Source organism: Eriocheir sinensis, chromosome 42 (assembly GCF_024679095.1).
Source record: "Eriocheir sinensis breed Jianghai 21 chromosome 42, ASM2467909v1, whole genome shotgun sequence".
In the NCBI taxonomy this organism is placed as follows: Eukaryota; Metazoa; Arthropoda; class Malacostraca; order Decapoda; family Varunidae; genus Eriocheir; species Eriocheir sinensis.
The window spans coordinates 11859875-11873824 of NC_066550.1; the positions used below are offsets into that span (position 1 = coordinate 11859875).

The 13950-nt window shown below is 36.9% G+C and overlaps 1 protein-coding gene across 3 annotated transcripts in view; it reads right to left on the minus strand.

Moving 5' to 3' along the window:
* Positions 1 to 1121: 1121 nt before the first annotated feature.
* The window catches only part of LOC127010017 (protein amalgam-like), a 37684-nt gene continuing 24855 nt past the window's right edge, over positions 1122 to 13950 (minus strand). For 2 of the 3 annotated variants that reach the window (XM_050883722.1, XM_050883721.1), the window contains 2 exons: positions 7763 to 7882; positions 1122 to 5525 (listed from right to left, as the gene is read on the minus strand). In XM_050883722.1, coding sequence (XP_050739679.1) covers positions 7785 to 7882 — 98 coding nt within the window. In that variant the 3' untranslated portion in view covers positions 1122 to 5525; positions 7763 to 7784. The remainder of the gene's footprint in view (positions 5526 to 7762; positions 7883 to 13950) is intronic. The other variant, XR_007762784.1, reaches the window with a different exon arrangement.

Below are 13950 nucleotides of genomic sequence, written 5' to 3' on the forward strand. Positions count from 1 at the left end.
GAAAGTAGTAGTAGTAGTATAAAAGGAAGTATTAGAAAAAGTTGAAAATGTTTAAGTATCAGAAAAAACGGTTGGAAAGAATTATAAAAAAGAATATATTGTTAACAGTAAAGGAAGGAAGAAAGCAGAGTATAAGAAGAGAAAGAAAGAAGAGAGAAGAGAAACAAAAGAACGAAGATGGTAGTAGTAGAAAATGTTAGAAAAATAATAGAAATGAAATTTGAAAAGAGAAATAAAAAGCATAGCATTGTTTAAAATTGTAGTTAAAAGTATTTGAAAAGTATTAGTATAGAAAAAAATAATAGAAATGATGTTTGGAGATCACTAAAAAGGATATCATTATTATTATTAGTGGTAGCAGTAGTAAAGACAACATTACGAACATGAAAGGTAGAATACAATGAAAAATTAATAATGAAGTTGAGTGTGTAGCGAGATAAAAAAAAAAAGGTCACTACTACATATAAGAGTGAAAGTGAGAGCCAGTGTGAGTGCGTGCGTGCGTGTGTGTGTGAGTGCAGGTGTGTGGACTATTAATTAATCAAAACCAACACTGCCTCGGTGAGAGTTTTTAAAGGGACGGACAATGTAGCGTTTACCCTCCATTGTGTGTTGAAATTACTGTGTGGTGACGCCGAGCACACACACACACACACAAAGGGAGGTGTGTGTGTGTGTGTGTGTGTGTGTGTGTGTGTGTGTGTGTGTGTTGATAGTGTATGTATGTGTATCTGTGTGGAGGGGGGGGGGGGGGCGTAGTGGAGTGGAATCCAGTGGAAAATATTGTATAGATTTCAATGAGTACGAGAGAGAGAGAGAGAGAGAGAGAGAGAGAGAGAGAGAGAGCTCTCTCTCTCTCTCTCTCTCTCTCTCTCTCTCTCTCACAGGACCCACAGGATGTCCCCCCACAGTATGTTTACAAACCCCACAGACACATGCCCCCCCACACACATATAAAGGACCCCCCACAGACACATCCCCCACAGACACACCCTTACCTGCAGCAGTACCTTCTCAAAAGACATATAACATCACTCAACACAAACTTATACAACACAAACACCAATTATCGTGTCTTCCTCCTCCTCGACCTTCAGCATTTTTCACAATAAAGTTTTAAAGATAAAAGTACATTTATTCTTCTTCCCTTCAAGTTATGGTACAAAAAACCTTATATGGTAGAGCAGTAGCTGGCTGGCTGCCGGAGAAGCGGAGGAGAAGGTTAAGGAATTGAAGCCTATCGTAGAGAATGGGACACCTATCTTGTTGTAGTTCCTTACCTAAGCTAGTTAATGTTTATGACTATTTATAGAGACCTTCCGGAGACAGGTGGGAGAGTTAACTTAGTGGAGTGAGGATGATTGTGGCTCTGTCGGTCTTTGGAGTACATGTTTTTTTTAGCGTTTCTTGTTGATTTCTTTATTGGAGTATGTTTTTTTTTTTTAGTTTTTCTTGGTGATTTCTTTATTTGTAAGTGACTTTTTTTTCGATCTGTATTTTTTGGATTTTTGGATTATCAATTTCGTGTTTTAATTTTTCTTTCGAGGTATTTTTTTTCATTCTTATCGAGGTTGTATTTTCTTTACTCGTATTAAAGCATATTATTTTTTTTAAGGAATTGGTATTAATTTTATCATCGTAGTTTTTGGATTACTATTATAAGTGAAGTATTTGTATCTTTCTCTTCAAATATCAACGTTCTTTTTTTTATTTAATGCTGCAAGTCTGGATATTAAGTTCACTCAATTACAGCATTACAAACATCAGTCTCTTTACAAAACAATCTGAATTTTCTCCTTTTTAAAATTACTTAATGTTCAATGACTTCTTGATCCATAACATTTAGGTGGTCAACTTCATTCGTTTAGTGGCGAGAGCGAATTGTTTTTTTTCTTCCTATTATATCATTCAGTAGCTGCAGCAATCTATGACTTTTTTTTTTACAGCTAAAGAAACAGCTCAAGGGCAACAAAAAAAAAAAAAAGTGTAAAAAAAAGGCCCGTTAATCGCTGTTCCCAGACTTATTAATAACGCGTCATATTTTTCAATCACCGAAGCCAACAATACTAAATACAAGAATGATTTTTTTTTTACATTGCAAAGCCACCAAATTCGTAATAAAAAGCTTTCGCGTCATCGTTATCCTCTTACGTACTCGCGGCGGCAAACCGTGACTTAAACTGTTTTTCTCTTAATGGATCCACATTTGAACGTTTGTCTCTTAATGGATCCACATTTGAACGTTTGTCTCTTAATGGATCCACATTTGAACGTTTGTCTCTTAATGGATCCACATTTGAACGTTTGTCTCTAATGGATCCACATTTGAACGTTTTGCCAATGGTGTTCGTTATCTCCCTCGGGAACACGAATGACGGAAATGAATAAAAACTAAAAACCTACCGATGAAAATAATAAGAAAGAAAGAGACAGGAGAGCTAGCGAGTGTGACACATAACAAATACATTCATGAGGAGATTGTTAAATGCATAAGTTATCCCCTTAATAAAAAAAGAGCGTTGCGTTTTCCTTTACAATATACACAGGTTCTCGTGGCACGATAATCATTACTTTGTTACATAAGACAAAGAGATAAAATACAATGCGACAAATTGTTTCATATTCCTTGCACTAATTGTTTATATAAATGCAACAGGCAAATACTGATCTTAAGAGAAGCAAGATGAACCAAAAAAATCCTCTTACTTGGTTTTTACATTTCAAGTTAGTGAAATTATGAGCAAAAAATTTAAGTTAATCTGAATAAATAAAAATAACTATCAAATTGGTTCATATTCCCTCTTCTAATTAAATACTAAGGGGATTTTTTTTGACGTTAGAGAAGCAGGATTAAGCTACAAATTAACTCACCTTGCTTGATCTTAAAATTCCAGTTAGTGAAATTGTGACCAAAAAATAGGTTTCACACACAAAAAAAATAGTTCCACACACAATATTAATTCTTTGGATGTGAAATTGACCAAAAATATTACTTTACACACAATCTTATTTGTTTGTTGTTGTGATATTGACCAAGAAAATTTATAAAAGACTTGATTCCTTTCTTCTTTTCACTTATTCTTATAGTTTAAAATTTGTGTGAAATTGACAAATATATAGAATTGAAAAGTAATTACTGCTACACGCAATCTTAATTTTGGGATGTGAAAGTGACCAAAAAGTTTAGTTCTATAAATAATATTGCTTTTTGTGTGTGTGAAACTTATGAAAATATAAGACAAAAGTTAAGTTCTATCACGAGTTAATTCTATACAAAATCTTACTTTTTTGTGTGTGAAGTTGACCAATAAAAAGTAGTAAAAAAAAAGTGCTACAACTCGATTCCTTTCTTCCCTCCTCTCACCTGATCTTATGAAGGACTTACACATTACACCCAAAAATTCTGGCCCCCCCCTAAAAAAAAAAAAAGGTGTTCATTATTTGTACAGTGAGTTAGTTCATGATGACCACGAATACGAAGCTTCATTAACGGAACACAGGTGAACACAGGTGGGCACAGGTGAGGTAACAACAGGCCGCCTCACCTTCCGACGCACCTGTGTCACCTCTGAACTCAAACGCTACACGGGATACCTAGAAGAAGACCCTGTTCACGCTAACTTGGCGGAGAAGACCAGCCTCCCTACCTCCAGCACACAGACAGGTGGAGGCAATTAAGTAGTGATTTTCAGGTAAGTGACAACCCAGAAAACATAAATGGTTCAGAAAAGGGAAAAAAGGGGAAGGAAAATGGAGGGAAAAAGGGGGATAGGGGAGAGGAAAGGGATAGAATAGAAGGAAGGAGAGGGAGAAAGGAGTGAGGAAAAGGAGGGAATGGAAGAGGGGAAAGGAAGTGTGTGTGGGGGGGGGAGGGAGGAAATTGAGAGAATGGAAAAATAGAGAAAAAGTGGAAAGAATGAAGAAAAGAAAACAAAGATGGGGAAAAATAGGATACGGAAGAACTGAAAAACTGAGCAAAACTTGACAAAAGACCCGTTGAAAAATACCTCTAAAATCAAAAACAGGGTAGAGGGAGGGGCTCGTCCGCCAAGTTAGCGTGAACGGACCACAGCGGCGGGCGAGATACAACTTTACAAAGACGCCCGCCGGTGGTCGTTTCCAGAGTACAAAACACACACAGGATTAGCTTAAAACACTCTCACGTGCACATGTCAGCCTCCTCATTGGTCTGCGCGGGACATAAACGTTACACACAAGAGGAGACAAACGTTGGTCTTAGAAGCTGCGTTGTGTCTGTGGCGGCGGAATAACTTAGAAGATAATAAGAAGGATTGAAATGATGCCTTGTTACACTGTTGGAAATAAACGTTGCACAGAAGAAGAGACAAACGTTGTTGATCTTGGAAGTTGCGTTGTGTCTGTGGCGGCGGAATAACTTAGAAGATATATGAAGGATTGAAATGATGCCTCGTTACACTGTTGGGAGTTATGTAAAGAATGTCACGTAATTTTGGAATAACTAACGTATGGGAAACTTATACATAAAAAATTGTTGTCTTTGGTGCGTGGAATAACGAAGACAATGAATAATTAAAATGATTACTCTTGTTACACTGGTGGAAATTATGCACAACGAGGTGTTATGCTTTTTGGATAACTTTTGAGATAAATTTTGACAAATTGAAAATCGACGAAAAAGTTAAAAGGTACATGAGATTATCGAACTAGCTGAGCATATTATTACCACGCAATAAATTATGAAAATAGATAAAGTAAATAAATAAATGGCACAAAGATAAATGAGGGAGTATACTTATAGGAATTATATATAAAAAAAAATCACCACGCTACCTACAGTGTGCGCAAAATAAATGAAATAAAAAACGCTATCTACTGTTTAAAAAAAATATAAACGAAGCGACAAAAAAAAAAAAACACTTCCATTCATTTTAAGATACCTAAAACACCGGAACTTAATATGAATCAAAAGAAACAAATGGGAAATTGAACTTGCACTAATAGTAAAATTGAGAAAAGTAAAAAAAATATGTAGTTTTGAAAAATAATAAAAAAACAAAGCGAAGAAAAAAACACTTCCAAACATTTTAAGATACCTAAAACACCGGAACTTAACATGAATCAAAAGAAACAAATGGGAAAGCAAACTTGCAATAATAGTAAAATTGAGAAAAATGAAAAAAAAAGAGAAAAAACGGAAAATTATATAAATGTAAAAAAAATATATAAATACTAGTCGTGAGCTGAAGACCAAATAAAAAAACAAACACACAAAAGGCTCCTAAACACCTTACAGTACAAACACCGGAACTTGTAGAATCTCATCCCTTTATACAACTGCGCGGCTTTCACTTTTCGTCACGCCTCGCACACTGACTGACCTTACTTGGCTACTGTCTGAGGGAGGGACAGGAGGTGACGGGACAAGAGGCACGTTCTCCCATTAGAGGCCCCCACACCTGTCCTTCCTACCTGTGAGTGTGTGTGTGTGTAGGTGTGTGTTTGGCGTCTCCTTCCTTACCTGCGAGAAGGAACCCTAAAAGTACCTGTGCGGGAGAGAAATTACAGGTGAGTTAGGTGAAGGTGGTTTATAAAAGGTCTGGAAGGTTTATATTAGGTTTAGAAGTTTTTTTATACAAGGTTTACGAGTTTAATATAAGGTTTATAAGAATGATTAACGAAAAGAAAGCAAACAAAAAAACTAGTAAGAAAGAGGTATCTGTATAAGTTAAAGGTTTAATATATATTTTTTTTCATTAAAGGACACGGCTCAAGGGCAACAAAAAAAGGTACACAAAAAAAAAGCCCGCTACTTGCCGCTTCCAAGTTTTATGAAGTTTACAAAGACGTCTAACAAAAAATAAACAAGAGACGAGTAAGAATATGGTTTCTGAATATGTTTTAATACTATCATGACCAATATAAGTCTTGAAGGAGTTGTATTTTGAAGAGACAAAGCGGAGCAATGGATAAATAAGAAATGTTGACGATACAGAGACAAAGGAAAGATAAAAAAATAAAACTACCGCATATTTAGTTATGGCTCAAAAAAAAATGTTTGTAAAGAGTGAAAGTAACTTAAGTGATAAACGTTACAATATTCAGAAAGGAAGTTACTGAGTTATTGATAAGTGTTACGGTTTATGTGGTTAAGTGGTTAAGTGGCTAAAATATATCGACAGAACAGTCATCGAACTATTTTTATGGAACCAATAATCAGAAACAACACAAGGTCTTTTTTTTTTTTTTTTTTTTTTTACGTGCCAGCCTATATAGCGCCGGTAGGCTTTCTTCAGGGGCCTGGTGGTCGACCCTAAGCCCATTATGGCGCAGGCAAGTGTTTATAGTGGCGCCATCTGCAACATATAGAACTAAACCACAGTGTATTTAACCCGTCTTGTATATATATAAAACTCGTCTACAATATATATAACTTGCCCCCTGGTGATAAAATGAATCTTCAATGGCCTCGCGTGCCCGGAAAGCCGAGTAAAAGAGAAAAGAAGATTATTGAAGGCTGTTAAGGAGTGTTCAAGGTCATTATTAAAGAGTAAAAAAAGTAAAGTTTGTCGCAACAGTAAATACTTCCCGGAAATTCATGTTGAAACTTTTAAATAATGCAAAAGAGAGAGAGAGAGAGAGAGAGAGAGAGAGAGAGAGAGAGAGAGAGAGAGAGAGAGAGAGAGAGAGAGAGAGAGAGAGAGAGAGAGAAAAAAGAGAAAGAGAAAGAGAGAGAGATGGAAGGTGCTGTGTCTGGCGGGAGTTTCAGGCGGTTATTTAAATTGCACAAAGTTGTCCCAAGAAGATTCATTCACGCTCAACATTCTCAGGAACACAAGAGGCGAGTGTGACCTAATTAAATACTGGGTCGAGGAAATGAATGCTCTCTATTACTCTCCTTATTCCTTGTTTCTTCTTTGCTTCCTTGGATAGTGTTAGGAATGGGAGAAGATAAAGGAGTGAAGGAAATTATGGAGGAATATAAAGGAAGGGAGAAAAGGAGGAAGGAATAAAATAAAGAAAATAAAGGGAGGAAGTAAATAAAGGCATGAAGAAGTAAAGATAACAGAGGAAGAAAGAAAATAAAGAGAATAAAGGAAGGAAGAACAAAGAAAATAAATGAAGGAAGAAGTAAAGACAAGAGGAAGGAAGAAAATAAAGAGAATAAAGGAAGGAAGAAAATAAAGAAAGGAAGAAGTAAAGATAACAGAGGAAGGAATAAAATAAAGGAAGGAAGAAGTGTGCTAAGGCATTTGTGTATCAGAAAGACAGACAAACACAGAGACACCCAGAGAGAAAGACAGACAGACAGACAAAACACAAACTCACCTCAGTTCTACACACACGGGTCTTTGGACAGGAGAGTGAGGAGTGGAAGTGTGCTTAGCCATTTGGGTATGAGAAAGACAGACAAAAACAGACAGACAGACAGACAAAACACAAACTCACTTCAGTTCTACACACACTGGTCTTTGGACAGGAGAGTGAGGAATGAAAGCGTACTAAGCCATTTGGGTATCAGAAAGACAGACGAACACAGAGACAGCCAGAGAGAGAAAGAAATCTTTGGACAGGAGAGTGAGGAATGGAAGTGTGCTAGCCATTTTGGTATCAGAAAGACAGACAAACACAGAGACAGCCAGAGAGAGAGAAAGAAAAACAGACATACAAAACACACGGGTCTTTGGACAGGAGAGTGAGGAATGGAAGTGTGCTTAGCCATTTGGGTATGAGAAAGACAGACAAAAACACAGACAGACAGACAGACAAAACACAAACTCACCTCAGTTCTACACACACTGGTCTTAGGACAGGAGAATGAGGGCAAGAAGCAGCGTAGTGAACACCCCCGCGCCCACGCCCGCACGCACGCCCCCGCTGGCCGACTGCCCCACCGCCACCTCTGTAAGAAAACACCCACACCACGGCGGGGCGAAGGTGAGCCACAGGTAAACACAGGTAAGTTTGCACAGGTAATTGGAAGGTAAGGTATAGATAATTGGTTGCATAAGTAATAGGAAGGTGAGGGCAAAGTACTAATAGGTTGCCACAGGTACACACAGGTAAGTAAGTCATTATCAGGAAAGGTAAAGATAATTGGGTGGACAGGTGATAGAAGGGTAGTATTTAGGAAGGTAGAAGGTAAAGGGAAGGTAAAGGGAAGGTAAGGTTCACAGGTACATATAGGCAAGGTTCAACAGGTTAATGAAAGGTAAGTTTAAGGTAAGTAAGGTTCATAGGCGTACAAAATTAATGCTCCCTAAAATATTATGTAAACAGGTAATATTTTATAAACGTAAAGGCAAGAGGAAGGGAAGAAAGGAAAAGGAAGGATGAAAAAAATAAAGGGAGGAAGAAAATGAAGATAAAGGAAGTAAAAAAAAGGAGATGAAGAAAATAAAGGAAGAAAAAAAAATAGAGGAATAAAATAAAGAAAATAAAGGGAGGAAGAAAATAAAGAAAATGAAGGGAGGAAGAAAATAAAGAAAATGAAAGGAGGAAGAAAATAAAGAAAATAAAGGAGTAAAATAAAGAAAATAAAGGAAGAAAAAGAAAATAAAGGAAGAAAATAAAGAAAATAAGAGACGAAAATAAAGGAAGGCGAAGATAAGGTAATATTTTGGACAGGTAAATGAAAAGATAACAGATAAAGATAAAGTATGAAAAGATAACAGATAAAGATAAAGTAATAGAAAGGTCAAGATAAGGTCTATACGTATATAAATGTAAGGTTGCATAAGTAACAGGAAGGTAAAAATAAGGTCTCCATTTTTGGGGGGGAGGAGTAAACTGAAAAACTGGACACGTTCAAAACACGAATACATTTTAAAACAATTACCAACACGCAAGAAAAAGCAACTAATATTTCAAACTGTCATCCGGAAAATACATAAACCAGGACAATAAAAAATCAAAAACAAGAAAACTATTGATAATGAGGAAAATAATGAAGAAAAGAGAAATTCGTTAATGACACAAAACAAAACAAAAAACACAAATGATAGTGAAGCAAATAAAGACAAAGCGAAGAGAAAATTTGCGAATAACCCAAAACAAAAAACAAAAATACAAAACAAAAAACTAAACGGTAATGAGGAAAATAATTAAGAAAAGAGAAATTCGTTAATGACCCAAAACACACACAAAAAAAAAGATACCAAAGCAAATAAAGACGAAGAGAAGAAAAATTTTGCGAACCCAAAACAAAAAAAACAAAAACAAAAAAAGCCGAATGGTAATGAGCAAAATAATGAAGAAGAAAAGAGGAATTCGCGTATGGCCCTCTCGTGAAAGGGTTTAATTACCAGCGAAGCCTTAAATATCGGGCGGGGGGCGAGTCGTGAATGGGCCGAAGCCTGATTTGAGATATTAATTAGCTCGCACAGGTGAGGCCGCGCGCAGGTACACAGAGCCACGCGCGAGGTCAGAGTCAAGGTGTGTCAGTTAACCTTAGGGAATACTTAGGGATGTAAAGGAAGGTAAGGAAATACAGAAAGGAATATAGTGAGGAAGAGAATAAAGGAAGGAAATAAAGAGAATAATGATAATCCAAAGAGGGAAATAAAATAAAGGAAGAAAGAAGGAAGAAAATGAAGAATGAAAATATGAAAATAAAATAAAGGATGAAAGAAAAGGAAGGAAATATAAAAAGAAAATAAGGAAAACAAAGGAATAGAGGAAATAAAAAAAGGAAAATAAAGGAGGAAAACAAAAGAAAAATATATGAATGAAAATAGAAAAAAAAGAAATGGAAAGAAAATAAAGAAAAGGAAAGAATAAAAGATCATAAAAAAATTCAGAAAATACAGTAAAGGAAAGGAAAATTAGGGAAGAATCAATAAACCTTTCAGTAAAAAAACAGGAAAATAGGAAAATATAGAAAAGTAAAGGAAAATTAAGTAAAAATCAACAAAACTTTCAGAAAACAATTACGTCCAAAAACTTCCTCAAATAATAATAATAAAAATAATAAAAATAAAACTAACAATAACAATAATAACATCACTAACATCACACTACACACACATCTACTTACACGGCGTTAGTAGTACAAGTTAGTATAGTTTAGTCCTACTTAAAAAAGATTACAAATTAAAGAGTTTCGCACCAACAGAAAATGGACAAAGCAGGTTCATAATGTCCGTTTTCTTTCTTGTCAGCGAACTAATGATGAACAGAAGTGACGTGTCCAATTACCGTCCTGAGAGAGAGAGAGAGAGAGAGAGAGGGAGAGAGAGAGAGAGAGAGAGAGAGAGAGAGAGAGAGAGAGAGAGAGAGAGACAGAGACAGACAGAGACAGAGACAGAGACAGAGACAGACAGAGAGAGAGGGGTGTCATGAAACTTAATACACGAAACCAAAAAAAAAAAAATAATAATAATAATAATAATAATAATAATAATCCCGATAACCATGGTCATATTTACACTAAAAAAAAAAAAAAAGAAAGATGAAGTCAATTCCTCGTATTTTCACATCCACTCCTTCATTTATTATTGTCTGTTTTCCCGAGGAGCAATTGTGACGCGTGGAAGGTGGGCTCAAACACGCTAATTAGGCTTGATTACCTGCTCTTCTGCCTGGAATTGCATTAGGGAAGGGACATTAATTATGCATCGATGGACCCCGCCGCCCAAACAGCCCGAGACGTGACGCTCCGAACTTCGCCAATAGTTGAACACCTCGGCCGAATGTTTATGACTCGAAATATTTGTCAGGTCAACCAGAACGTGACGTGTTGACCCCTTGGATGCGGATTTCCTACAAGAAGACATTACCAAGCTACAGGAGTGGAACAAACAGTGGCTCCTCCAATTTAGTGAAGAAAAATGTGCGGTCATGCATCTTGGGAGGGGATATCCAGCACACCAATACCACATGGGAAACGCTCCACTACCCACCACAGAGGCAGAGAAGGACCTGGGAGCATATGTTACCAGGCTACCAGTGAAGGCGAAATCCGTGCCAATCGCAGCGGACGGGTTAAGGAAATCCAACAGTCTTTTAAACCGACCCCAAAGTGAGTTAAGTCAGCCCGAGCGTGTTAAACCATTCCCAAAGTCTTCTAACCCAATTCCAGTCTGTTTTGTCACCCCTAAAGTGAGTTCCACCAATCCTAGTTTTAATATTTGTCGATCTCTCAATTTACCTTTCTCTCTGTCTGTCTCTGTCTGTCTGTCTGTCTGTCTCTGTCTGTCTCTGTCTGTCTGTGTCTGTCTGTGTCTGTCTGTGTCTGTCTGTCTGTCTCTGTCTCTGTCTGTCTCTGTCTGTCTGTGTCTGTCTGTCTGTCTGTCTGTCTGTCTGTCTGTCTGCCTGCCTGTCTGTCTGTCTCTGCCTGCCTGCCTGTCTGTCTGTCTGTCTCTGCCTGCCTGTCTGTCTGTCTCTGCCTGCCTGTCTGTCTGTCTGTCTGTCTGTCTGTCTCTGTCTGTCTGTCTGTCTGTCTGTCTGTCTCTGTGTCTGTCTGTCTGTCTCTGTCTGTCTCTGTCTGTCTGTGTCTGTCTGTGTCTGTCTGTGTCTGTCTCTGTCTGTCTCTGTCTGTCTCTGTCTGTGTCTGTCTCTGTCTGTCTGTGTCTGTCTGTCTGTGTCTGTCTGTCTGTGTCTGTCTGTCTCTGTCTGTCTGTCTCTGTCTGTCTGTCTCTGTCTGTCTGTCTGTCTCTGTCTGTCTGTCTCTGTCTGTCTGTCTGTCTCTCTCTCTCTGCCCCAGAATGTGAGACCAACCCCAAAATTAAACAAACAAACCCGAAAATTTGCTGATCCTTGTTCGATCAATCCAAAACTTTAAACAAATATAAAGAAAAATATTAAGCGAACCCCCAAGTTTGCTGAGCCCCTTAAAATGTGTTCAGTAACCCCAAAAAAATCTTATACCAACCCAAAATTTACGAAGCCAAATCGAAAGTTTATAAATGAAAAATCGATGTGAAAATTAGGAAAATATAACGATTCTAAAAAAAAAAACGAAAAATTCAGAGACAGTTAATTTTCATACTTTTCCAACGAGTAATATTTGTGCGAAAATGAACGAAAAATACGGCATAATTTTGGCTCCATTTTTTTCTTTTTTTAATATCACGCTTTTGCTATTTCCACGATTATATTTTTCCGAGTACGACAGATCTCACAAAACAAAAGCAATTTATACTTTATTTCCGAAGTGATATTAGTGTGAAAACGACCGAAAAATACGACTCAGTTTAGTTCCTTTTCTTTTCAGTATTATGTATTCTCCATTTTTAGGAAAAGTTGTAAAGTTTCGTTTAGTCGGCGCAACATCTGTGGTCATATGCCGGAGAGAGAGAAGGGGAAGGAATTATAGAAGGGAACAGACCCCAGGAGACGGGACACAACCCCCGATTAATACCTGGTACCCATTCACTGCTGGGTGGACAGGGACGTAGGGTATCGGAAAAGCCGCCCAAATTTTTCCACTCCGCCCGGGAATCGAACCCGGGCTCTCTCGGTTGTGAGCTGAGTGTGCTAACCACTGCACCACGAAGCCCCCTCCATTTTTAGGATATTATATTTTCTACCCCGGCAGTATGAAAAATAAATAAAAAAGTATACACGCGCGCATAAGCACCTTCATAACAACTGTATACTTCATTAACAATCTGTCAAGCCTCATTAGCGACAAATGATAAATTATGCGTCTCGGGCCCTTCAAATATTTACGATTAATGCGACTGAGCGGGATTCGGAACGCGGCCAGAAAATAAAGACTAGCAGTAAATGATAAATCTAATGAGAAAATTCAGCCACAGCAAAGGCGAGGAAACAGACAGCGAGAAAAATAACCAATAATAAAAAAATAATAAATAATGAAACGGGTAAGGAAAGGATAAGTCACAAGAAAGGCGAGAACGGAAACATGAAATAATAGAACACGAATCAGAAGAAAAGGATAAAAAGGCAAACAGAGAAACAACATTGAAAGGAGGAAGGGAAGGAACAGGATAAACAAACATAAATAAACAAGAAACAGAAGGAAAGGATAAAAAGGTAAACAGAGAAAGAACATTGAAAGGAGGAAGGGAAGGAACAGGATAAACAAACACAAACAAGAAACAGAAGGAAAAAATAAAAAAGACGTACAGAGAAACAGATACGAGACATTGAAAGGAGGAACAGAAGGAACAGGATAAACAAACACAAACAAGAAACAGAAGGAAAGAATAAAAAAGACGTACAGAGAAACAGATACGAGACATTGAAAGGAGGAACAGAAGGAACAGGATAAAAAAAAACACAAATAAACAGGAAAAGAAGGAAAATAACAAAAGAAAACAGAATAAAAGAATAAAAAGACAAACAGAGAAACAGATACGACCATTGAAAGGAGGAAGAGAATAGACAAACACAAATAAACATTAAACGAGGAAAAATAACAAAAAGAAACAGAAGGAAACGATAAAAAGACATACAGAGAAACAGCAAAAGGAGATGAAACGAAGGACACAGACACACACAAAAAAAGGGAAGAAGAGAAACATAATCTGATAAACTTAAGTAACCGGGAAACAAAGCTGATAAAAAAACGGAAAATAAGCGAGAAACAAAAAGATAAACAGATAGAAAATGAATATGCAGAAAACGGTAAAGTGGAAAGGATAAACAGGAAGGAATATAAAGGAAACAAAAGTGAAAGAGGAGATAAATAAAAACTAACAAATAAACAAGAAATAAAGATAAATAAAGATGACACAGACTCACAGATACAACAGACATATTCAACAGAGGGAAAGAATAAAGACAGACAGACAAATATATACAAGATGAAAAAGAAACAAACAAAAAAACGCACAAAACAAAAACAACTTCAAGCGTATTACACAGGAAAAATAAAACACAAAGCAGGAACACACACACACACACACAAAAAAAAAAAAAAAAAAAAAGATTACTCAGCTGAACACAAACAAAAAAATACACATCACAGTACACTCGCTTGCTTTTTTTCTTCCTCTAAAAAAA